Source organism: Pseudorasbora parva, chromosome 20, assembly GCF_024679245.1.
Source record: "Pseudorasbora parva isolate DD20220531a chromosome 20, ASM2467924v1, whole genome shotgun sequence".
In the NCBI taxonomy this organism is placed as follows: domain Eukaryota; kingdom Metazoa; phylum Chordata; class Actinopteri; order Cypriniformes; family Gobionidae; genus Pseudorasbora; species Pseudorasbora parva.
The window spans coordinates 31,274,216-31,299,836 of NC_090191.1; the positions used below are offsets into that span (position 1 = coordinate 31,274,216).

Consider the following 25,621-nt stretch of genomic DNA (forward strand, 5'->3'; position numbering starts at 1 on the left):
AAAGATTGTTGGTTCAAACCCAAGGAAGGATGATTTATGAACGGCAACCACTTGAGTAATGCACTTGACCCTAGGACTTGTTCTAGCTGTCCTACCCCTGTAATATAATGTTTACGTATGTGTTGCTTGTATACAAGCATTTTTAAAATGAACAAATGAATTAATTAACTTTTTTCTTGCAGGTGCATCTTGACCCCAGCCATCCTGACTTTTATCACAGGATTCAAGGCGAACGCACAGATGGTGGGGTGAACAAAAACCTCTTTTTTGATTCAACTTTGGATCACTTGTATATCACCACTGGCAGAAAGGTTTGTTTATGAACACATCCACAACACTTAGATCACATTGAGATCATCTACTGGTTAAATTTGCTAAATAAGATTACTTTACAAACCTTAAAGGATTTTTGAATGGAATGACAGAGAAAATATATACAAATGTCACATTATATCACACATCTTGGTGACTGCCACAGAATTGTGACGGCTGGCTGTATTCATATTATTTTAGCTAGAAAACTGTATGAAAACTGTACTCAAGTAATTATAGAAGTATTTTGTAAAAAGTAAAAGGACTAGTAAAAGGACTAAGAGTAAAAAAGTATCCAATGATAAAAAACCCTACTCCAATATCTAATAACTAGGTACTTTAAATCATATATAGCCTATTAACAATTTAATAACATGTTAATATTTAGATAGATATTGTAATTTAAATATCGTTGTGACAAGTATTATTTCTGGCATCTGTAGCCCAAAAATCATTGCATATCCTTTGCTTTGTACAATAATATTGTTTTGGATTATTGGACAATGATAAAGTGAACTTGCAGAGTTTTGCGCACAGAAGGAACTGTAGAGTTTTGAGGTCAGGATAAACACTGTTTGGCCACTCTAGAGATTAACTCTGGGTTTTTTTTTTTTTTTTTTTGGCCAGTTTGTTGTCCAAAAGAAACAATTCAGACATTTTTGCCGACTTGTTTGATCAAGTCTTTAAAAAGAATTGACTCAAAAGAGTGATTCATTTATGAATGGGGCATTGCTCATGTCTCAGAAAAATAACAGACAGTGCGTGCTTGGAATAACGATTTCATTCTATTGCATAAAGTAATAATAGGAACGACGCCCAGTGCAACAAAATAAAAGTACAGTTTTTTCAATAGAAATGTATGTATTCGAGTTAAAGTAATAGTAACCACATTTAAATCTACTCTTAAAAGTGTAAAATCTTCTAAAAAATATTCAAGTAAATGTAACAAATTAACCTCTGCTTTAAGCCAATCAGACTGTTTGATCATCAGTCATCTTATGAATTAACAATACATAGGGTCATTGGGTCCATTTTTGAGTTGAGATTCATACATCATCTGAAGGCTGAATAATGTATATAAATGTTGTTTTTTAAGGAAAGGAGTCAATATTTGGCCTAGATTTTTTAATTAGGCCAATCTGGAATCTGATGGTGCAAAAAAGTCTAAGAATTGTATGAGTCTATTGTAAAAGTCTAAGTATAAAGTCTAAAATGTATTAACGTGTCCATATGAAGTCCTTAGCAATGTATATTACTACTTATAATACATTTTTATACATATTTACGGTAGGAAATTTACAAAATATCTTCATGGAACATGGGCTTTACTTAATATCCTAATGATTTTTGGCATGAAAAGAATAATAATTAATATCATAATAATTTAGTTCATATAATTAATATAAATATAACACTAATTTGGACCCATACCATGTATTGTTGGCTATTGGCACAAATATACCTGTGTGACTTATGACTGGTTTTGTGATCCAGGGTTACATATTAAGTATATTTTTTAGAGAGCGTAGTAGTTTTTCTAGTTTTCACTTTTATAAGCAGTTATTAGTTTGCTGTGCATTTCTATATACACTCTTTTGCTTTCAATGCTTCTTATATCTCTGAGATGAAGTGCATGCTACTTTACATCTCAAATTCTTGGTTACTGACTATAACACGTGCGGTCATATTAACCATTGCTGTTGTGAAACTTTTGTGGGCAAACACCAATAACTACATTTGGAATCCGCCCTATCATTTTGTTGACGTCTTTGTTTTAACCTATCACAGCAAGTCGGTCATGCAAATTTCGTCAGTTGACCCATAGAAAGCTGCCTGGTTTTAAAGTGACTTCTGTGTGAGCAGTGCTTCGTGTTTTGCTACAATATTGACAATGGACATTTCTCTCGCTTCTCTTTTCTGTAGATCACCAAAGTGCCAGTGCAGGCCTGTGAGCAGAAGAATGATTGTCAATCATGTGTGTCCCAACGGGACCCATATTGTGGCTGGTGTGTGTTGGAGGGCCGGTAAGTCTGTTAGATACATTTTATTACCAAAAGCACAACATCATTTGGGCATTCATGTCCAGTAAAGGACAGGACAAGTAATAACACTGCCAGAGTTTGATATTTGTACTGTCAAATAAACTAAGACCAATTTCTCCTGTGGATCATGTGACTTCCATCTCTATTAAAATATGTTTACGGGTAGGAAACTGTTAAGGGATCTCATAAAAACAAAAAATAAACTCTAAAATCCAAGTCGTGGAGTTGTGTTAAATTTTAGCGAGTGCTGTTAGATACCTGTGCTTAGTCCATTTAAAGCAAATGCATTGTGGCTCATTACTCATGCTTGTCTGCTTTTCTCCTGCAGTTGTACAAGGAAGAAGGATTGTCACAAGGGAGAAGGAGAGAATGCCTGGTTGTGGAGTACGAAACAAACATGTGTAACCATTCAGTCCTTTAAGCCCCCCAACATCAGCTGCAAGAAAACAGATAGAAGACAGGTACTAAAGCACAACACCTACACACTGTGATACAGTCTGCAGTTATTTTAAACCCTAACCTCTTAAGGATTGACTCAGGATTGATATTTACTGGCTGTAACAGATCCAGTCTGTGAATCTAATCCTTTTTTCATGAGCTGATGCGATAAAGTTTGTACACTAGGCACCTCAAACTATTGTATCATACCACATGAATGCACAGAGCACTCTTCATGCATTTCTAATGTCTTAGAAGAAACTCAAGTGGTCTTGGTTGATCGAAGAAGCTTCCTATGAGGCGCCACGTAGGATTTAAATCAAACTTCGCTTATCAATACATACATAACACACGTGCATATACACCTATACATTACTCGCATATACATGTATACTATTGGATGTTCAAAATACATATATGAAATACACGTGCACACTAATATGAAATCCATACCAATACATATAATTTTAATAATGAATGCATACACACTTGTGAATAACTTGCATATACATATACACTTTCATGCATATACACCTATAAACACTCACACATACATATAAACTTCCATGCATATACACCTATAAATACTCGCATATACATATAAACTTCCATGCATATACACCTATAAATACTCGCATATACATATAAACTTCCATGCATATACACCTATAAACACTCGCATATACATATAAACTTCCATGCATATACACCTATAAACACTCGCATATACATATAAACTCGATGCACGCATACACATCCATAAAACGCGCATACATACAAAATAAAACGTGGATGCATGCTTTAGTTGTGTATATATATATGCGAGTGATTTCATATGTGGATGTGCGAGTGATTTCATATGTGGATGTGCAAGTGTTTCATATGTGGTTGTGCGTGAACTTTTCAGTGCAAACGGAAGGCATTTCAGTGTAAAAGGAAGTCATTTCAGTGTAAAAGGAAGTCATTTGTGTGTACACGGAAGTAACCTGCCTATATTAACCGCATTTACAACTTTGCAATCATGGAGAGGGATCGTGCTACAACTGAAGCAATAGAATTTTGCGAAACGTGCTTACTTGGCGGTCCGTGTACCTTCGGATAATTTGTTTTTTCCTTTTTGTCTTCCAAACGGAAAAATTAAGAAAGCATTCCTTTATCATATATTCGACCCTCCCTATGAGAATAAATAAACAAACCTTGAGTCGTTTTTCCCCCTCATATTTTTATTTTTGTTTTAATCACACTCTGTTCTAATCCGCCAAATGAAAAAAAAAAAAAATGGATAAACAGTTTGAATATTCGATCTCAACATGGGCGGGAACAAAACGCCCCTTTCCGCTGATTGGTCAACCAAAGATCAAGCCGCGCCTTCAGTTCTCCGCGCATTGCGCAACAGAATATATATATATATATATATATATATATATATATATATATATATATATATATATATATATATATATATATATATATATATATATATATATATATATATATATATATATATATATATATCCTTGTACAGATTATTAACAGAGTTTAGTGCAACTACATTTAATCTTGTTCTCATCAAACAGCCAGACTAATAAAAGAGAGAATGTTGCAGTGAAGTGATCAGCAGTCCAATAAAAACAATGCTTTATTTTTTCTGCCAGCTTAATTTCTAAAGCAAACCAGATCATTGTGCGACTCGCAACATAAGGCGCACAGAGTAAGCTAGTTAATTCGTGAATGAATCCGAGTCTTTGAACAAATCGGTTGAGTGACTCACCAGCCATACAGCCTTTGTATTATTGAATGAATCAGCGGTTCGAGCGAATCAACTGAACAAAATGACTCATTCATTAACACAGTGACTTGCTGCCACCTACTGGCAATATTTAATATTCGTTTCATCTTGTAATTCTATTTCATATTTCTGTATTCAAAGCATTTTGTATAAAACATAAAACTAATGTCATTGCATTAGGTTATATATTTGCTCTGCTGTGTGAATGTACAGAACTCTCTCAGCATTAAATTGTGTAAATACATCTATAAGCAACTTCAGATGCTGCATTGCCACCTTTGCAGCGCAGAATATTGGGCTGAAACAATATAGTTTCAAACTCTAACTGTATTGAATAAATTTGAGATTTTAAATTAAAAGATGGCATGCCTATATTTAATAAGATATAGGCTAGCTATTTTAAAAAGGTAGCCTTGTTTGACTAATTATATATGATGCTAATTGGTGGCAATAAATATCGAAATATATATTCATCTCTGGCTTTTTTTTTCAATGTGTTAATTCATAGTTTCTAAAACATGTAAATGAACGGCAAGAGCGGATTAAACATTTCTGTTTCTGTTCTGTTTTTAGTTAAAAAGATGTAATTTAAGCGTCTTGAGTTAATGATTTTTACAACGAAAGTGATTCAATCAAGAACTTTAATAGCTCGATAAACTTTATCTAAGAGCTGTTGGTAAAGCCAAAAAAACTATGTCTATTAATTTTTATATTATCTGTAAAGCTGCTTTGAAATAATCTGTATTGTAAGAAGCGCTAGGCCTATAAATGAAGATTGCGCGGAGCGGAGTTCTGGAGATATGAATGGCGCGGCTTGATCTTTGGCTGACCAATCAGAGGAAAAGGGCGTTTTGTGCCCGCCCATTTTGAGATCGAACTAAAGCTTGCATCCACATTTTATTTTGTATGTATGCGCGAGTGTTTTATGGATGTGTACGCGCGCATCGAGTTTATATGTATGTGCGAGTGAGTATAGGTGTGTCTGCGTGCAGTGAGTTTATGTATGTGTGAGTGTTTATAGGTGTATATGCATGGAAGTTTATATGTATATGCGAGTGTTTATAGGTGTATATGCATGGAAGTTTATATGTATATGCGAGTATTTATAGGTGTATATGCATGGAAGTTTATATGTATATGCGAGTGTTTATAGGTGTATATGCATGAAAGTTTATATGTATATGCGAGTATTTATAGGTGTATATGCATGGAAGTTTATATGTATATGCGAGTATTTATAGGTGTATATGCATGGAAGTTTATATGTATATGCGAGTATTTATAGGTGTATATGCATGGAAGTTTATATGTATGTGTGAGTGTTTATAGGTGTATATGCATGAAAGTGTATATGTATATGCAAGTTATTCACAAGTGTGCATTCATTATTAACATTATATGTATTGGTATGGATTTCATATTAGTGTGCACGTGTATTTCATATATGTATTTTGAACATCCAATAGTATACATGTATATGCAAGTAATGTATAGGTGTATATGCACGTGTGTTATGTATGTATTGATAAGCGAAGTTTGATTTAAATCCTACGTGGCGCCTCATAGCTTCCTGTATACCATAATGAACTCCCTGGATCAGTTGTAATGAATAATGGCAGTACACTCCTGACTCCATCTATCACATTGCATATTTTAGGGTTCCCAGTCATGCAAAACCTGGAAATGTAGGGGAATTATAAAATTTTGATTTTATGTGTTTATATATATACATCTGAACAGGAAAAGTTATGGAAATCAATAAAATCGTATTAAGAGATTGAAAAAAAGTTAATATTTATAATAATATTACTTTATTATTATTATTACATTATTATTATTATTATTATTCAATTAAATGTTTGAATTATATCATGCTTAAAATATAATAATAATTGTTATATTATTTAATTAAAAAACTGTATGCCCTATATATTCAATATTTAAAAATTGTAATACAATAATCAAAACAAACGCATAATTTCAATGTTCAAAATGTTTGAGAACTGATGTATTTAACATATTCTTATTTATTTTATTATATGTTAAATCCATATTCTCTGGTTGCAACTTGCAGGTGGAGATCAACGTCGCCTCCCTCCCCAGTATCAACAGTCCTGACAAACTTACGTGTGAGTTTGGTGACTACAGAAATGACGCAACTATGAAAGATTCGCGGGTCATCTGTACACTCCCGACCTCTAAGTTCATACCGCCCACCCCTGAGACGCAAGGTACAGCATCCTGTTTGCCTTTAACTTTAATAATCAGCTACCGTGAAGCCGTCCTCTCGCTGCCTCCTTCATTCCCTGAACAAACAGATGGTGTTTGTTGAGCAGAATCCCTAAAAATGCCGTCAGGCGTGAATAATTTTTCATTTCATCATGTTTGTAATTTGCTAGTTTTGTGATTTTTAATTTGGAAACTGATCAGATGAAACAATTACACTGAAGCGGAATTCAGATTCTACAGTTACAGAAGCTTTTATCAAGGCTTGCTTTTCTTGGAAATCAAACCCATGACCTTTGTGCTGCTAACACCCATTGATCTCGAAAAGTTCAGAATTGCTCTTAAGAATTACTCCTCTCTTATGAATTAATATGATTCCCATTTCCCATATGCATGTGTGTAGATTTTGTGGCAGTGCCAGTGAAGATTACAGTGAATGATGGCATTGAAGTGGCAACTAGTGCATTTGAGTTCTACGACTGTACAGCCGTGGTGAAAAGATCAGAGAGTACTCCGTAAGTATCAGGCAGCTTTTTGAAAACGTGTACCCCATTGTTTAGATTAATCTCTGTCCCTCCTTCTGATTGGCCGGTTGTGTGTTCTCCAGGTGTATCACATGTGTGACGAGTAAGTGGGGCTGCCAGTGGAATGTTCAGGATCACGCATGCAGTGATAGAGATGAGTCTGTCGTGGGTGATCATATCATCAAACACATGGAGGTTAGAATGATATTTAATTAATGCATGTATAAATTAATATGCCTGTTTGTGCATTATTAGATGTCGAGCGATCATCTGTTGGTGACGACACATGATGAGTAATAGTTTTATTTGATTTTCTTTCTGTATTTATTCTTGCAGGAGGACAGGTGTCCTCGGTTTGAGATCCCCGAACCTCTGCTTATTCCTGTTGGCATCAAAACTCCCATCCAATTTCAGGGCAAAAATCTAAATAAATATGTGGTAAAGTACATGCATTTCTACAGTAAAAAACAAAAAACGTTTCCCAAAGATATGTAAGGGATAATGTACAGTCAGGATGGCCTTAATATGATCCAGAATGGGTTTAGTTTGCAATAAGTACCTGGTGACTGTGCATTGTCTAACATTTTAAACAGATGCTGACTAAATATTGTAAATAAATGGAAATGAGATATTGGTTTAAGTTTATTAATGATTAAAATTCAATTTTTTTAAAATGAATGATTATTTTATGTCGTCTAAACGTTTGGGGTCGATTTTCGCAAATTATTAATGTTGAAAAACAGTTGTGCTACTTAATATTTTTTTGTAAACCATGATACATTTTTGTCAGGATTCTTTGCAGTAAGAACAGCATTATTTGAAATAGATTTTTTTGTACTTTACTCTTACTTTTTTAAATTCCTTGCTGAATAAAAGTATAGATTTCTTAAAATAAAATAAAAATCATACTGACCCAAACTTTTAAACATTAATACATTATATAGGAAGTGATATAAGAGACATGATACTATGCCCGACTATGTAGCTTTCCTGGGACTAGAGATGCGTGGAACAGCTCTAACGTTACCCAAAACTGCTTGTAAAAATAAATCATTAGCCCTAGAAAAAGCTTGGGGTTGATTATATAGGCTTATATTAATGTATTGCCATATACAGTCTTGTTCAAAATAATAGCAGTACAATGTGACTAACCAGAATAATCAAGGTTTTTAGTATATTTTTTTATTGCTACGTGGCAAACAAGTTACCAGTAGGTTCAGTAGATTGTCAGAAAACAAACAAGACCCAGCATTCATGATATGCACGCTCTTAAGGCTGTGCAATTGGGCAATTAGTTGAAAGGGTTGTGTTCAAAAAAATAGCAGTGTCTACCTTTGACTGTACAAACTCAAAACTATTTTGTACAAACATTTTTTTTCTTCTGGGATTTAGCAATCCTGTGAATCACTAAACTAATATTTAGTTGTATGACCACAGTTTTTTAAAACTGCTTGACATCTGTGTGGCATGGAGTCAACCAACTTGTGGCACCTCTCAGCTGTTATTCCACTCCATGATTCTTTAACAACATTCCACAATTCATTCACATTTCTTGGTTTTGCTTCAGAAACAGCATTTTTGATATCACCCCACAAGTTCTCAATTGGATTAAGGTCTGGAGATTGGGCTGGCCACTCCATAACATTAATTTTATTGGTTTGGAACCAAGACTTTGCCCGTTTACTAGTGTGTTTTGGGTCATTGTCTTGTTGAAACAACCGTTTCAAGGGCATGTCCTCTTCAGCATAGGGCAACATGACCTCTTCAAGTATTTTAACATATGCAAACTGATCCATGATCCCTGGTATGCGATAAATAGGCCCAACACCATAGTAGGAGAAACATGCCCATATCATGATGCTTGCACCTCCATGCTTCACTGTCTTCACTGTGTACTGTGGCTTGAATTCAGAGTTTGGGGGTCGTCTCACAAACTGCCTGTGGCCCTTGGACTCAAAAAGAACAATTTTACTCTCATCAGTCCACAAAATGTTCCTCCATTTCTCTTTAGGCCAGTTGATGTGTTCTTTGGCAAATTGTAACCTCTTCTGCACATGCCTTTTTTTTAACAGAGAGACTTTGCGGGGGATTCTTGAAAATAGATTAGCTTCACACAGACGTCTTCTAACTGTCACAGTACTTACAGGTAACTCCAGACTGTCTTTGATCATCCTGGAGGTGATCATTGGCTGAGCCTTTGCCATTCTGGTTATTCTTCTATCCATTTTGATGGTTGTCTTCCGTTTTCTTCCACGTCTCTCTGGTTTTGCTCTCCATTTTAAGGCATTGGAGATCATTTTAGCTGAACAGCCAATCATTTTTTGCACCTCTTTATAGATTTTCCCCTCTCTAATCAACTTTTTAATCAAAGTACGCTGTTCTTCTGAACAATGTCTTGAACGACCCATTTTCCTCAGCTTTCAAATGCATGTTCAACAAGTGTTGGCTTCATCCTTAAATAGGGGCCACCTGATTCACACCTGTTTCTTCACAAAATTGATGACCTCAGTGATTGAATGCCACACTGCTATTTTTTTGAACACACCCCTTTCAACTAATTCAACTAATTGCCCAATTGCACAGCCTTAAGAGCGTGCATATCATGAATGCTGGGTCTCATTTGTTTTCTGAGAATCTACTGAACCTACTGGTAACTTGTTTGCCACGTAGCAATAAAAAATATACTAAAAACCTTGATTATTCTGGTTAGTCACATTGTACTGCTATTATTTTGAACAAGACTGTACCTTCAGTGTTTCACAGCCATTACATATCACATACCCAGCAACTATTACACTTAAAATGCTTCCACACAGTTATTTTAATTCCTTCCTTTTGTTTTTAATCCATTGCTGCTTAAACAAGTGGACCCATGCAATTGTGTAGCTTAATGAAGTCTGAAAATTTGTGCCTGAACACATACATTTTTCTATCAATGATTTATCTCCAAGGAGCCAAAGGACCTTGATTTTTTTCACCGATTATCTGTCTCCTATTTTACTGTCAGGACATACTGACAGGTTTAACAAAGAATCAAGTATTTCAGAGAGCAATGTAATACATAAATACATTTACCTAGTATCTCTGGCCATTTGTCAGCACTGTTTTTAATAGTAAAATGCTTTCTTTTAGAGTCTTCATAAACAACATTACTCTTTCTCCATCTCTCTCAGGGCAAAACCTTTCAGATTGGCACTGAGCTCATGAAACAGGTGGGCGAGGTGACTGTGGAGGCTGAGGGGTCAAAGTACAGATTTGAGGGATATGAGGTCAGTACGCTCTGGTCCTATTCCTCCTCATATGTCTCCCTCACTTCCTCCCTAATACTCTGTTCACACACTGATTTGTTTCTGAAGTTTGAGCACCAGCCAATATGGTACTCACAGCTATTGAGCTGCATTTGTGTGTAGAGCTCAGTCCCATGTGGGCGTTGCAAACACATAGTGATCACGTTCACAAAGACATCAGGGGAGAATTTACTGTGCACACAATTGTTCAAGTGATCTGTTTTGCCTTTATCTGTTTGCATGTTTAATGACACATTCTGCTGTTTTTATGCCAGTTTGCATATGACAAAGAACCAGAGGTGAATGTGACGTTCTACATAAAGGATAAGGAGACCGAGAGGAAGATTGACAGCACCCTCAAAGGTATATTTCAATGTTTTTGGTTAATAATAGATTGCGGAAAACTCCTCTAAAACTGCATTCATCCAGCAAACGTGGATCTTGAAGATCTGGGAAGGTTAAACTTCTGATGAATGTGTTATAATAAGCAGATTAACATAAGTTATCATTTACATTTTGTAAAATGATCTCACGAATCTTGTTTTTATGTCCAACTAGGGATGTTTTAGACATATTTATCAGATGAGCACTTTCGAAAATGCCACCTTTTCAGATAAAAAAAATGTGCATCAAATAGTTTGTAATTTATGGTCGAACTACTTTAAAATGCCCCTATTATGCTGTTTCAAAGGTTCCTTGTTGTTTTCTGGAGGTCGCCTATAATAGGTTTACGTGCATCCAAGGTCTAAAAACTCATAACATACATTGAAGCATCACCTCCTTTCTCAGTGTCTGAAATAGTTTGCTAAACATTTTGTTCTCTCTTAACCCCTCCTTTCAGAGAGATATGCTCTCCTCTGATTGGTCAAATGGCAAATGCGATTTGTCCACCCACTTACCGTATCTGAATTTCAGCTCCATAGGCTTTCAGAGACTTGTACAAACCGTAACGATGGCATCAGTTTTACTGTTTCAATCTGATCCCGAGCCGTCGTTCTTCATCCTAGACTTCACTGAGTCTTTTGAAGTGCATGGAAAGTGGATTTGCTTTCACAGCATAGAAAACAGTGTCTTGACATGTCGACAACACAAAACACACTCATCTAGGCCTCAGGTCAAAGTAGACATTGTTCACAGGCCAATAACCAAATGCACGGGGGGCATTATGCAGATTCGTTACAAACCAGGTTGATTTGATGTGCAGTTTTTAAATGGAATATGTCGTTTTCAAAGCGGCAGGCTCCAAAAGGGAGTCAATTCCACAGGACCCTAAGGTGTTAAAAGTAGAAAAAATATGTTTACAGCCTGGTACAAAAAGTGGTTTTGATCTATCTTGCTAATTTTTGCACTTCATGATAACTGTGAGAGGGTTGATTTTTTTCATCATTTTAAATTATAGGCCTAATATATAAGCCTTAAAGTTATGCATAATTAAGGTCGTGGCCACTCGAGGGACTGGTGGATTGCAGCTATGGTCAAGCTAGACAGGCGTGTTTTTTAGCAACCAGGCACCTCAGCTCCTCCCACGTCCTGCCTCTTTTGCCCATTTTCTGCTATCTGAGAGTGACGTGCAGTTATGCGCTGGCAGCCGGCTCTGCCCATTTTTGGACTTCAAAATTGCTCTTTCGGAAACCTTTGGGTGATGTCACGGACACTTTGTCCATACATTTTCACCGTATATGGTCTACACATGAACTATCCCTTTAAGCTACGGTCAAATGTCACTTTATGATAATGTAGTAAGCTATGCATCAACCAAACTTCAGTATATTAAAAAATATAAATAACAAATGTCTTTCAGCCTACACATTCTGAGAAGAGATTTTCTGCCACAAAAACTGTGAGAATCTCAGTTGGACAGTTTGGTGACGGCATCAAACTTGAATGCATATCTTTGTGCTAAATGTGACTAATAAATCACTGCTTACAGCAGCAAACAGCCTCATTTGCATAACTCGTAATTTCTGAAAGCATACTGATAAACAGCAGTTTAATGAAATGTTTATTTCTCTACAAAACAAATAGACCAAGGAACCTTTTTTAGCCTTTGTTGAAGATGATAAAAGGCTAAAAGGCTTGATAAATTCAGTGTCTGTTATTTTTTTCCCTCTATTTTCTATCCAGTGGTGCTGTACAACTGTTCAGTAAGACGTGAGGACTGCAGTCTGTGTAAGAACGCTGACTCGAAATATAAATGCGTGTGGTGCGACGTCCCAAAATCCTGCATCTACAGAAGCCTGTGTACCCATGAGCTGCAACAGTGTCCAGCTCCAAAGATCACAGATGTGAGGACCATTCTTCTAGTCTTTCTACAATCACTCAATCCTATTTTGAACTTTGCTAACACTAGGAATGCATACAATTCATAAATTTGATTGTCACACTTCAAGCTAAACTCAAAATGCATCCAAGAATATCTCATTGGCGTGACGTCAGCGATTTACAAATCACCAATCCCGGTTCAAATGCAGTTCATAAATTTCCACTCTTCATCTTCTCTCTCATCTTCTCTATAAAACACCATTTCTTTTCATCCTCTTCTAAATTTTTCATGCCTAAATGATATATAGATGGCTGCTTTGGTATTCACAAACTCGGTCTCTCACTCTAGTGTTTTGTTGAATCCATCTGAGACTCTAATGAACGTGCTGCCTGCGCCTGATGGTGGTTTATTATTTGTCATCTGGCAAATGATTTTCTCCAAAGCAGCTGTATCACTCAAAAGCTCAGTCGTTATGTGTGATCTTTGTAAGTCTAGTTTACGGTTATGAGTGTTATAGGCCACTTTTGAATTTGCTGTTCTGCTTTCATTCCAGATTGTTCCCCGGTATGGGCCGATGAATGGACAGATCTCTGTTACAATAAAAGGCTCTAACTTGGGCATCAAGCGGGAGGACATTAAGAGAATCACTGTGGCTGGAGTGGCATGCACACATCAGCCAGAAAGATACTCAGTCTCTACCAGGTAATGCATGAACACCATAATATATGAATATACATGGAGTATATAGAGCCTATTACATCCCTGTATATGTAAGTTAGAAAGAGCTAATAGTTCTGTTCTACCCTTGTGTTTCAGTGTTGTATGTGAGATCGGGCCTTTTCCCTCACCACCCCCTGTAGACCTGCCAAATATGCCCAGCCAGGTCGGGCCGGTGGAAGTGGAAGTTGAAGGGGGGAGAGTAGGACAGTCAGAGGTGTCATTCACTTACAGGGTAACTGCTTTCTCTGTTATGAATCCATTGTGGCAGTTTTCTCAGTCATACAAAATAAAAGTTTCTAGTTTCTCAGATTGTAATCTTTTTTCTAAGTTATTGCAACTCTGAAATGAAAAGGTTAGACTAGCAGGAATTCAGTGATCATGCTGTTATCCAGTAACAGATCATGCTTGCTTATCCAGTGATCATGCTGTTAAAGGCACGATATGTAAGATTTTGGGATTCAAATATGTTACAAATGTTACATCTTTTGTTTTACCATGACTAATATTGAGTCCTTCGGATGAGATGTTAAACTGAGGTCCTGACTCTCTGTCATTAAGATCCCAGGATGTCCTTCGGAAAAAAAGCGCCTTGAAATGGGCTATATAAATGTAACAAATTATTATTATTTAATTATTATTCATAGTAACTGCCAAGTGAATGCACAGAGTAGCATTATAACATAACTTTAAACAAATTCAAATGTATCAAATATGATAAAGCAGTCGCGTTATCCCACATATCCATGACCGGAAGAAGCGAAATTAGAAGCGGATTAAAAAAGCTCCACTGCTCTCGAGCCGTGTGTTGTACTCTTCTCTCATTAGCAATTGCTCCAGCAGCCTTGTTACGCTCCAAAGCTTTCATCCCCACCCTGCTTCATACTACAGTAACATTAATAGATCTTTAATACATCAGCTCAACCATGAATATGTCTTCTGCCCAAGTCCTGTCGGATCCTTTTCTACCTGCTGTAGAAGACAACGGCTCATATGATTCTGTGAAATCAAGGCGTCATCAAGCTACGTCTTTTTATATATATATATATATATATATATATATATATATATATATATATATATATATATATATATATATATATATATATATATATATATATATATATATATATATATATATATATATATATATATATATATATATATATATATATATATATATATATATATATATATATATATATATATTCTGAAATGTAATTTATTTGTGTCATGGCAAAGCTGAATTTTCAGCAGCTATTATTTCAGTCTTCAGTGTCACATGACCCTTTAGAAATCTGTCTAATATGCTGCTTTGGTTCTTAGGAGACATTTTTTATAATTATCCATGTTGAAAATAGTTGCGATGCTAAATATATTAACATTTGCACACACATACAAAAAATTCTGGACTCTAAAAAATAGAATGTTTAAAAGAACAAAATGTATTTAAAATACAAATCTTTTGTAACTTTATAAATGTCTACTGTCACTTTTTATCAGGTTAATGCATCAGTGCTGAATAAATTGTATTCATAACAAAAAAAAAACTAAAATCTTGCTTACCCCAAAAGGTAGTGTATGTATACACTATTAATATTAATATTATATATTTTCAGAGATTCAATTTAAGTTAATGTTATGTTTTCTCCTAAACATTGACTGCGCAGACATATCCTTATTAATATTTAATAAAGTGAGCAAATAAAAATTGTGAATAAGTGAGCAAATGTTAAGAGAAAGGGTTTTCTTCCCATCTTCAAGGATCCTGTCCCTCAGGCCGTGTCCCCTTCTAAAGGCCCAGCTGCTGGAGGAACCATCATCACTATCACAGGACAGCACCTAGACACGGCTAGTAAAGATGACATCAGCATCACAGTGGACAGAGAGCCTTGTGAAGTGTGAGTAACAAGCAAGTAATAGATTTCTGGGAGAAATAAAGCAGATTTGGATCTTTATCCAGTGCTGTTTGTGCCTCTCTGTTTTCAAACATGCAGATTGATATTTGGCCAGGAGATCACCTGCAAGACAGGCCCATATAAAGGACAGAAGATTCCTTCAGATAAGTTGCCTGTTATTGTGAAGTATGGCAAGGACACTTCCAAAGAAGTCAGCGGATTCGAATACTCAGCAAATCCCAAAGTTACAGATTACTTGCCACGTACCAGCTTTGTTTGGTAAGTCTGTTCTTAGTCTTTGCTCACACATACAGGTTGCTTTACTGTCGCTCACTATTATGCATCTCTAACATTGAGTGCAATGGCTATGAAAATGTAATCACAAATAGGACAACATGTTTCAAAGGTCCTTTGGTAAGAATATATGGCTGTGTACATAAGTGCTACATGTCTCTGTGTGTGTGTTTTTAGCGGCGGCCGTAAGATCCAAGTGATGGGATCTGGATTCGATCAAGTGCAAAGAGCCACCATGCGAGTGCTGCCCTCTTCTGACGAGTTAAATCCCAATTCTAGTGACATGGAGGTGTGTGACTCATATATATTTGTAATGATTCTTTTGCTGTGGTCAAGTTAGTGGTCTCTTACAATAAGCAAGGCTGGATTTGGAAGTGACGCAAACTCCTTAATGAATGAATAAAAAATCACAATAAATGTAGTCTAATTATCTTATGCTGTTATATTCAAAGTCTTTTGAAGCCATTCGACAACGTTGCATAAACATGTCGACATTTAAGTTATTGTTTAGCATTTTTTATTTTCATCATGATAACTGAACAAGTTGCTTTTGCTTTCATTTTCAAATCTTCTGGCTTCCTATTTTTGTCTTTTCAGATGTTATTGATTGGCTCTTAAGAAATGTCAGCATTTCATTTTCATGTCATTTCCTTTTGATCAAATGTCTAGCTGTCATAACCCATTGCTTGGTTCTAACCTGAAGTGTTCCCTTTCCTCCCTCACTCTCCTCTGTCTGCTTCTACCTAATATTTCCTTCCCTCCATCTCTCTGCTCTCTTAATGTTAATAAGCAACATTCATCACACAGCTGACATCCTGCTGTCTCATTTCTTTTTTAGTGCGCAGACATTTGTGAAATATGTTTTATACAGAGATAAACTGACTTGTTTTCTTTCCTGCAGTTCGTTCAAGAAGTTATCTCCAAGAACGAAACCCTACTGGAGTTCCTTTCTCCGGTTGTGAACAAGACGTTTATGTCTTTAAGAACCATGATCCAGCTGGACAACTTGGTGGAGAACTTGACAGATTTCGTTTACCATCTAGACCCCACATTTGAAAAATTGTCTGAAAAAGCCATCACGGAAGGCAGCATCATCAATGTTAATGCAAGTATTATTGCTAACAGCGGATTTTACGCTAAATATATTTTATAAGGGAGTTTTGTTTCCGTAAATGGCGATTGTGCGTTTAAAAAAGTCATCGCTTCATTGCTTTTCTGTGTTACAGGGTCGAGGATTTTCCAAAGCCATGACTGCCAAAGAGGCCCAGGCGTTTGTGGGAGATGAGCCGTGCGTGGTAACAATCCTAGAGGACGATAAGTTGTTCCTCGTAGCCCCCTCCAGCCCTCCTAAATCCACCTTCAGACGCCATCGCAGAGACACCAGCTCAGAGGCCATGGATCTTCTGGTTAGAGACTGTTCTCCTCAAGTTTTAATCACAGTTCTGACCAATTTTGCCCTGTGTTCAAAGCTTCTTGTCTCTTTCAGATAAAATTTGGAAATGGCGAGTGGAAAGTTGGCACTGTACGCTTTGAGAGGAAATACGAGGTTCCTCTTTATATCATCATTCCGGCTGTCCTCATTCCCATGGTCCTCTTCATTGCAGCGTCGATCTATTGCTACAGGTAACAAACTTCAGAGTGCACCAGACTGTAATAATGTGAACTTAATAACTTCGATTTCAAAGCTGTGGTCTAGTGAGTTGCGCACGCGCACACGCTCAGACTCAGACTTTTCCCCCATATGTCTCATTCCCTCCATTTCTCTGTACCCTTTCCTGTCTTCTCTGTCTAATATAACAAATAAAAAAGTAAACAAATAAAGGGTAATACAAAAGTTATAACACAATAAATGAGTAAATTAAACAGAAATTCTGAAAACAAATTAATATTCACTTTGATTAAAGGGATGGTAAAGGGATGGTAATAAAGGCCTTCTGAAACAAATGCTTGCTTTTGTGTAAAAAAAATTCTATTTTAATTAAGGTTCCGGCTGATCTCATTCCATGGAAAAGTGTTGAAAGTGCCCTCTCGAAGTTCAAGATGTGTACGCCTTAATAGCGTTGTGTTAGCCTTTGAATTGCAGAGGCACTTTCAACAGGTGATCGGCCGAAATGTTACTTTATGAAGTTTTAAATGTGGATATTTTTCTTACATAAACGCATAAAATTCACTTCCAAAGGCATTTATTAACCTCCCGGAGCCGTGTGGAGCACGTTATTTGACGGAAAGATGCATTTTTATGAACTTCAAAAACAGAGCCATTATAATGGCTCCCTGCTTTTATAATGCTGCCATTCCCTTCATTATTCCCTTCAATAGTCATTATACTGCTTGGATTAGCCAGGATTTTTGTAAAATATAATTCAACTTTTATTCGTCTGAAAGAAGAGTCATATACACCTTGGATGACTTGAGGGTGAGTAAATCATGGGGTCATTTTCATTTTTGGGTGAACTAACCATGCAACAGCAAACAGACCTATAATCTGGATGTCCTGTCCTCATGCTCTAGTATCATTAAAAAATAAAAAGGTGTTGTATTTAAATTGATTAATAAGTCAATTAAATTAAGTAAATAAATTAAAAGTCACTTTGAACAGCAAATAAACCAATGATCAGTATGTCCTCTCCCCCCTCTCTACTATCAGGACAAAATTAAGTCATAAGCATAAGTCATTAGCTGTAAGTGAATTAAGTAAATTAGATTAAAAATAATGTTTGTGTTTGCACGTTTACAGGAGGAAAAGCCAGCAGGCCGAACGAGAGTATGAGAAGATCAAAAATCAGCTGGCGAATTTAGAGGAGAGTGTCCGAGATCGCTGTAAAAAAGAGTTCACAGGTAAAATATCAAGCCATTCATACTGACAGACCTTTGCTTCCCAAATAATTTATCATTTTTTGGAGTCTTTGGATGAAAATAAACTAATGATTACATATGGTTTCCTTGTTTTTTGCTGGTCACTTCAGCAAATATTTGGTTTTTAGAAGAACAAAGATGAGCTTTATCACACTTAACTCTTTGTTTCTCTTAGATCTTATGATAGAGATGGAGGACCACACTAGTGATCTGAGTGAAGCTCGAATCCCTTTCCTGGACTACAAGAACTACACCAACCGCGTTTTCTTCCTGCCTTCCAAAGATGGAGCCAACGATGTCATGATCACTGGCAAACTGGATATCCCAGAATCCCGCAGAGCCATTGTAGACCAGGCTCTCAACCAGTTCTCCAATCTCCTGAACAGCAAAACCTTCCTCATCAACGTGAGACCCTTAACATCATTTTCAGACTTCACTCTGATGGCATTTTGAAATGCATTTTCTATTCTGGATGTGACGTATTAGCTGACTTGCTATGTACTATATCTGCGTGTTGTAGTTCATTCGTACCCTGGAGGGCCGGCAGGAGTTCAACGCCAGGCATAAGGTTTACTTTGCCTCCCTATTGACGGTAGCACTACATGGCAAGCTGGAGTACTACACGGACATCATGACAACCCTCCTGCTGGAGCTTATGGACGACTATGTCCACGGCAAGAATCCCAAACTCATGCTCCGCAGGTCAGAACCGTCAGCAAATCAAATTTGGCTCACTATTGTTTCTCACTTAGCTAGTGATCATACTAAAAAAAAAAATCTGCTATGGTTTGGACAGATTAAAGGTGAACTATGTAGTATTTTTGCAGTAAAATATCCAAAAACCACTAGGCCAGTGTTATATGTTTTGTTCAGTTGAGTTCTTACAATATCCCAAATGTTTCCAACTATTTGTAAATTGTGAGAAAATTGCTATGACCCGGGACATCTCAGCATAGCACCCGAGGGAGTCGCCTGTCTCTTAGCAGTGTGAACAATAATGTGAACAGTAACGTTAATAATCGCATCCATGAACATGATTTCTCTCCGAGTCCTATCCTGATTCTTTTCTACTGGCTGTGAGGTGAAAACCACATGTCCCAAGATGCTGCGCTCAAACTTGGTGTCATCAAACTACCCCTTTGTTTTGAATAGACGCCCTCTAATGGACGGAAATGTTGCATAGTGCTAGCCTGACAAGCCAGACCCACATCAAGATGTTTGGTCTGGAAACTCACCATTGACAGGGCTCAGTCCGAGGGGCGGGATAAACGGTTGTCTTTCAAACTCCCTCTGCACGCAATTGGATAGCGATAGAACCAACCAGAACAACGAAGTTGAAACGGAGCTAGTTTACAGATCAAACTTTCGCCATATCTGTTTGGCAAAACTCCGAACACATCTTCCCTTTTTAAGAATTACTTGAGTGCCATTCTTTTCTCCAAGTCTTCCAGAGTCGTGGTCAAAGCTGATGCAAAAGACCGCCGTTCGCCAGCTTTTGTGTTTACTAGTAGCATGCAAGCGCAACTCGGCCATCATTATGTTAAGCCCCGCCCACCGACTCTATACACGATGTGATTGGCCTGAACAGAGTTTTTACAGCTCAGACGTGTATTGAGAGTTGCTAGACGATGCTCGCGGCAGATTAGATTTGCTGCCGCTAGGGTGCGTCTAGATTTCTAGGCTAGCATAGTGCACTTTTAATGATGGACTTTAGACCAGAATATAAAAGACCCTTTTAATTTGTACTATTTAACAACAGCTCAGAACACCTTAGTAGGGGAGTCCATGATTAAATTTGGTCTAAATTCACAAGCATGACATTTAGTTTGATTTCTGTTTTGATCCAATCAGATTTATTTTGGCATATTTTTGTTCTGTTGTTAATTTTGCTTACATATTCTTACATATGATGCTATAAATTATACAGAACAGTTGGTCTCATTTACTAAGCATGGGTGTACACAAATTTGCGTACAAACTATTTTAAGGCAATCATGTTATTATAATCTTTATTATAAATCATGTTTTATCATGTAAAACCTTATAATCATGTAAAGAAGTTATACTTCAACATAACATGACTATAATTATATTGAAGTATGTTGCATTAATTGTATAATCCATACAATTATATAAAAAAATATTACATTTAATCTTGAATACATTGCATCATATAGAGTATAAGAAAAGCAGTAAAGTTTCTCAGAATAACGCTGATATATGCGTATGTACAGCTGGCTAATGAGAGGTCAGTTATCTGGGATTGTATAAAAGGTGTTTATTATGAGAACTGGTGAGAATGGCACACTTGGCATTGCTTGATGACCAGGCGAAAGCGTGTCCGCCAAGGTTGAAGATAGTAACGAAAGGCTGTAAGGAAAGTGTGTGGGGAAAGCCCTTATATGGAGATGGTTTGGGTGTGTTTTATGCAAATGATCAACCTCATGCACATGGACACTCATTTAGAATACTCCAAATTCACAATTTTTTTTATTTTATTATTTTATTATTCACACAATTATTAGTAAATGAGACTCAGTGTTTTAGACTGTTGGTAACATGTCTTTTTGAACCATTCATTACATTAAAGGGGTCACTTTTTTGAGAATTGTTTTGAACCTTCAAGCTTTCAACCATCAATATCCAGATCATCCAAATGAAGATCATAATTTATCCGAGCTCGAGATCAGGGGTTCTGTTGAACCGTTTTATTGCTGTTGTTTAATGTTTCAATGCATCCACTGAAAAGAGACTGAGAAAGAACATTCTTGTGATTTTTAGCCATCAATATAAGGATAGTTCAAATGAAGATCATAAATTATCCGAATGCAAGATAATGCAGCCACATTTTTAGGAAATTACTGTACTGGCATGATATCATCTGTCTGTGTTTCCTGTTTAGATCTGAGACTGTTGTGGAGAGGATGTTGTGTAACTGGATGTCAATATGTCTCTACCAGTTCCTGAAGGTGAACAATTTTGCTATGAATATAATCCCAGAAATGATTTCTTTATGTTGGCTGACTATGACTAATGTGTTCTTGCAGGACTCGGCTGGTGAGCCGCTCTATAAGCTCTTTAAGGCCATTAAACACCAGGTGGAAAAAGGTCCAGTTGATGCCAAGATGAAGAAAGCCAAGTACACTCTGAATGATACGGGACTTCTGGGAGATGATGTTGAGTACGGTGTTTTGGTGAGTATTTGTAGTTTTTTTTACAAAGTATTTTCTCTTTTCCAGTAGGACAGTATCATTTCTGATAATGCAATTCCCTGGAAGACATATTTTAGCATCTACACTTGTCTCTGCAGTGTGTGGTATGTCTGTTTACTCCTAATATATCTACAAATGTGGTTTCCTAGCCGAAATGGTCGGTAAGGGATCCATTCAATGTAGAGCTTGTTAATACACAATGAGTCTCACTGTAAGAGAGACTCAGGAAAGCAGACAGTGTTAGTGTGTCCATCAATGTTCTCCTAACACCATTTCATTGGCCAGCAGTAAGTCTGTAATCTCATTCTCGACTGTAAAACTGCTCCTCGGGGACTGAACAGCCATTATCCGTCGGAGGAAACTGTTTGGCGGAGAACGATTCATGCGATCTTGGAAAAAAAACAAGCAAAAAACAATACTATTATTTTGTTAGCAGATTACAACCAAGATTTAAATGGTTAGTTCACCCAAAAATGAAAATTCTCTCATTAATTACTTCCCCTATTGTCGTTTGACACCCATAAGACCTCCGTTAATCTTCGGAACACAAATGAAGATATTTTTGTTGAAATCCGATGGCTCAGACAGGCCTTGATTGACACCAATGTCTTTTTCTCTCTCAAGACCCATAAAAGCACTAAAGACGTCGTTACAAAGTCCATCTCACTACAGTGGTTCTATAATAATTGTATGAAGCAACGAGAACAGTTTTTGTGCGCAAAAAACACTTAATAACGACTTTTGTAGTGATGGGCCAATTTCAAAACAGTTATTTTGAACGTTATGAATTAGCGTTTCATGATCAAATCCTGAATCAAGACGCTGGTTCATAACCGCTTGAAACTTCGTTTTGAAATCGGCCCATCACTATATAAGTCGTTATTTAGTTCTTTTGCGCACAAAAACTATTAGATAAAACTGTAGAGCCACTGTAGTGAGATGGGCTTTGTAACGACGTCTTTAGTGCCTTTTATGGGTCTTGAGAGAGGACATGACATTGGTGTCAATGAAGGCCTGTCTAATCCGGTCTGAGCCATCAGATTTCAACCAAAATATCTTCATTTGTGTTCCGAAGATGAACAGAGGTCTTACGGGCGTCGAATGCCATCAGGGGTAAGTAGTTAATGACTGAATTTTCATTTTTGGGTGAACTAACCCTTTAAGCCTAAGTAATTGACTAGTGATTCTTATCTGACCTTTGTACACTCGATGGCACCAGTATACTAAAGCCTATTTGAACTTTTTAGACCCTGCAGGTGCTGGTTCATGGTGAGGGTCCCGACGTGACCCCCGTCAAAGTCCTGAACTGTGACACCATTTCCCAGGTGAAGGAGAAGATCATCGAACAGGTGTACAGGAATCTGCCCTACTCCCAGAGACCCACGGTGGACAGCGTCGCACTCGGTTAGACCTCGTCTGCTGCATACATTTGAATTTCCCTACCACCCAGCGCTTATGATTCAGTACAGCAAGGGAATTTCTAAAAGCCTCTAACTCCATGAAAAGTAACACGCATAAATAGCTCTCTTTATTAACAACATGGTGCATTTAAAGGAATTGGAGGAAGACGCGCTTTATCCCAGCTCTGGACAGATAGCGGTTTGATTAATGGTGGGATCTTGTGCATGTCGGTCTGCACTCCTGCAGTTCTTAATGAGTTGTTCTTCCAAATGTGCTGAATTGTTAAAGCCGATGTCTTGCATCATCCATCAGACAGATGAATCTGGCTAAAAAGGAGTGTAGGGGAAAAACAGCCAGGGATTTTCTTCTTCTCAGGTTGTCAAGTGATAGAGGCAAGTTTGTTGGGGTGTTTTCTACGTCCTCATACCGTATTGTAAGACATTACTTTCTCTTCTTGCCACAGAGTGGCGCCCTGGCTCTACAGGGCAGATCCTGTCTGATCTGGACTTGACATCACAGAAAGAGGGAAGGTGGAAACGAATCAACACACTAGCGCATTACAATGTGAGTGTTTGCAAGTGCTTCCTGTCAGAAAAAAAAGATGGCTCTATGTTTCTCACTAAATAATGTTGTCCTGAAAAGCATGTGACTGTGCTATAACTGTCAGTCAATTAAAATTATTTGATTTGTAGAATAATTTAGAAAAAATTATTATTTTTTTGTTATTTATTTATTTATTTTAGTCAGTTGCAGGGCTTTTATTTTATTTTAATGTGTTTTATTTTGTATTATATATAGATATTCTGTAATATTTTATGAATCAAGCAATATACAATACCATTGCATATTTACAATACAATTTATAAAATGTTGATCTATTTTGTTTTGTGTGTGCGTGTGTGTTAGGTGAGGGATTGTGCCACCCTTGTCTTGTCTAAAGTTCTGCACACCCAGCAGTCTTTCGACCAGAATCAAGACAACCACGAAGAAAGTTAGTGACATTCAAGTGTATTTAAGTCTTAAACTACTGGGCCAATTGTATTTTAATGACACCAGTGCATTGCTTCTTATTGATCCCCTTGATAGTCCAAAACATATTGACAGTCCTTAATGATGGAAAAAGAAAGAATGAATGAAATCTGCTAAGTGCACTAAATGAACAGTGAAGTAGAACTGAACCCAAGCTAATGAGCTGAACAAGCATGTCCAAAATAACTGTTCTCTAAACAGGAAAAGCTAATCAGTCCTTCAAATTTTTTGTTGAACAGGAAATGCTTTGCTGGAGGATGATAAAGTATTTCACCTGGTAAGACCAGCGGATGAGCTAGATGATGTGAAATCAAAGAGAGGAAGTATGAAAGACAAGTCCACGACAAAAGCCATCACAGAGATTTACCTGACCAGACTGCTCTCTATGAAGGTGAGTTCGATTTGCTTTTACATTTAATTCACATTAAGACATGAATTTAATTGGAAATGGATGAGGTGAAATGGAACGTAATGTGCTATGTGTTTGTTACAGGGGACACTGCAGCAGTTTGTGGATGATTTCTTCCGCAGTGTGTTGTGTCCCGGGACTGTGGTTCCACCTGCAGTCAAGTATTTCTTTGACTTCTTGGATGAACAAGCACTAAAACATGACAATGTTGATGAAGAGACCATCCACATTTGGAAGACCAACAGGTATGAAGCTCTGTAAACACTGTATGACACTCAGCAGTTCTGAACGTTCTCTTAAAGGGATAGTTCACTAAAAATGAAAGATTTGGTCATCATTTATTCACTCTCATGTCATGTCATTCCAAGCTATATGACTTTATTTCTTCAGGAGTTTCATTGACTTTCATTGTAATCAATGAGATTTTTTTCAAAAGATTAGCCCAATGCCTTTTTAAATAATTAATGGTAAATTAATTATATTATATTATATTATATTATATTATATTATATTATATTATATTATATTATATTATATTATATTATATTATATTATATTATATTATATTATATTATAATTCCCTCTCCACCAAACTTTACACGTGGCACATTGCCAGAGAGAGAAGCATGATTTGTCACTCCAGGGAAAACGTCTCCACTGCTCTAGAGTCCAGTGGCGGTGTGCTTTACACCACGGTATCTAACGCTTTGCATTGCACTTGGTGATGTAAGGCTTGGATGCAGCTGCTCAGCCATGGAAACCCATTTCATGAAGCTCTTTATGCACTGTTCTTGAGCTAATCTGAAGACCACACGAAGTTTGGAGATCTGTAGCTATTGAATCTGCAGAAAGTTGATGACTACTGTGCACTGTGTGCCTCAGCATACACTGACCCCGCTCTGTGATTTTTATGTGGCCTTCCAC

The 25,621-nt window shown here is 36.9% G+C and overlaps 1 protein-coding gene across 3 annotated transcripts in view; it reads left to right on the top strand.

The window, feature by feature from the left end:
* The window catches only part of plxnb2a.1 (plexin b2a, tandem duplicate 1), a 127,458-nt gene that overhangs the window by 95,989 nt on the left and 5,848 nt on the right, over window positions 1–25,621 (top strand). For all 3 annotated transcript variants that reach the window (XM_067428598.1, XM_067428599.1, XM_067428600.1), the window contains exons 5-32: window positions 183–311; window positions 2,236–2,336; window positions 2,683–2,815; window positions 6,656–6,812; window positions 7,211–7,322; window positions 7,415–7,526; window positions 7,668–7,769; window positions 10,505–10,600; window positions 10,894–10,981; window positions 12,743–12,903; window positions 13,435–13,583; window positions 13,698–13,833; window positions 15,363–15,499; window positions 15,596–15,775; window positions 15,968–16,079; window positions 16,692–16,895; window positions 17,017–17,196; window positions 17,277–17,413; window positions 18,528–18,628; window positions 18,822–19,051; window positions 19,167–19,348; window positions 21,549–21,615; window positions 21,694–21,840; window positions 23,106–23,262; window positions 23,723–23,823; window positions 24,166–24,250; window positions 24,528–24,679; window positions 24,782–24,942. In XM_067428598.1, coding sequence (XP_067284699.1) covers window positions 183–311; window positions 2,236–2,336; window positions 2,683–2,815; window positions 6,656–6,812; window positions 7,211–7,322; window positions 7,415–7,526; window positions 7,668–7,769; window positions 10,505–10,600; window positions 10,894–10,981; window positions 12,743–12,903; window positions 13,435–13,583; window positions 13,698–13,833; window positions 15,363–15,499; window positions 15,596–15,775; window positions 15,968–16,079; window positions 16,692–16,895; window positions 17,017–17,196; window positions 17,277–17,413; window positions 18,528–18,628; window positions 18,822–19,051; window positions 19,167–19,348; window positions 21,549–21,615; window positions 21,694–21,840; window positions 23,106–23,262; window positions 23,723–23,823; window positions 24,166–24,250; window positions 24,528–24,679; window positions 24,782–24,942 — 3,809 coding nt within the window. The remainder of the gene's footprint in view (window positions 1–182; window positions 312–2,235; window positions 2,337–2,682; window positions 2,816–6,655; window positions 6,813–7,210; window positions 7,323–7,414; window positions 7,527–7,667; window positions 7,770–10,504; window positions 10,601–10,893; window positions 10,982–12,742; window positions 12,904–13,434; window positions 13,584–13,697; window positions 13,834–15,362; window positions 15,500–15,595; window positions 15,776–15,967; window positions 16,080–16,691; window positions 16,896–17,016; window positions 17,197–17,276; window positions 17,414–18,527; window positions 18,629–18,821; window positions 19,052–19,166; window positions 19,349–21,548; window positions 21,616–21,693; window positions 21,841–23,105; window positions 23,263–23,722; window positions 23,824–24,165; window positions 24,251–24,527; window positions 24,680–24,781; window positions 24,943–25,621) is intronic.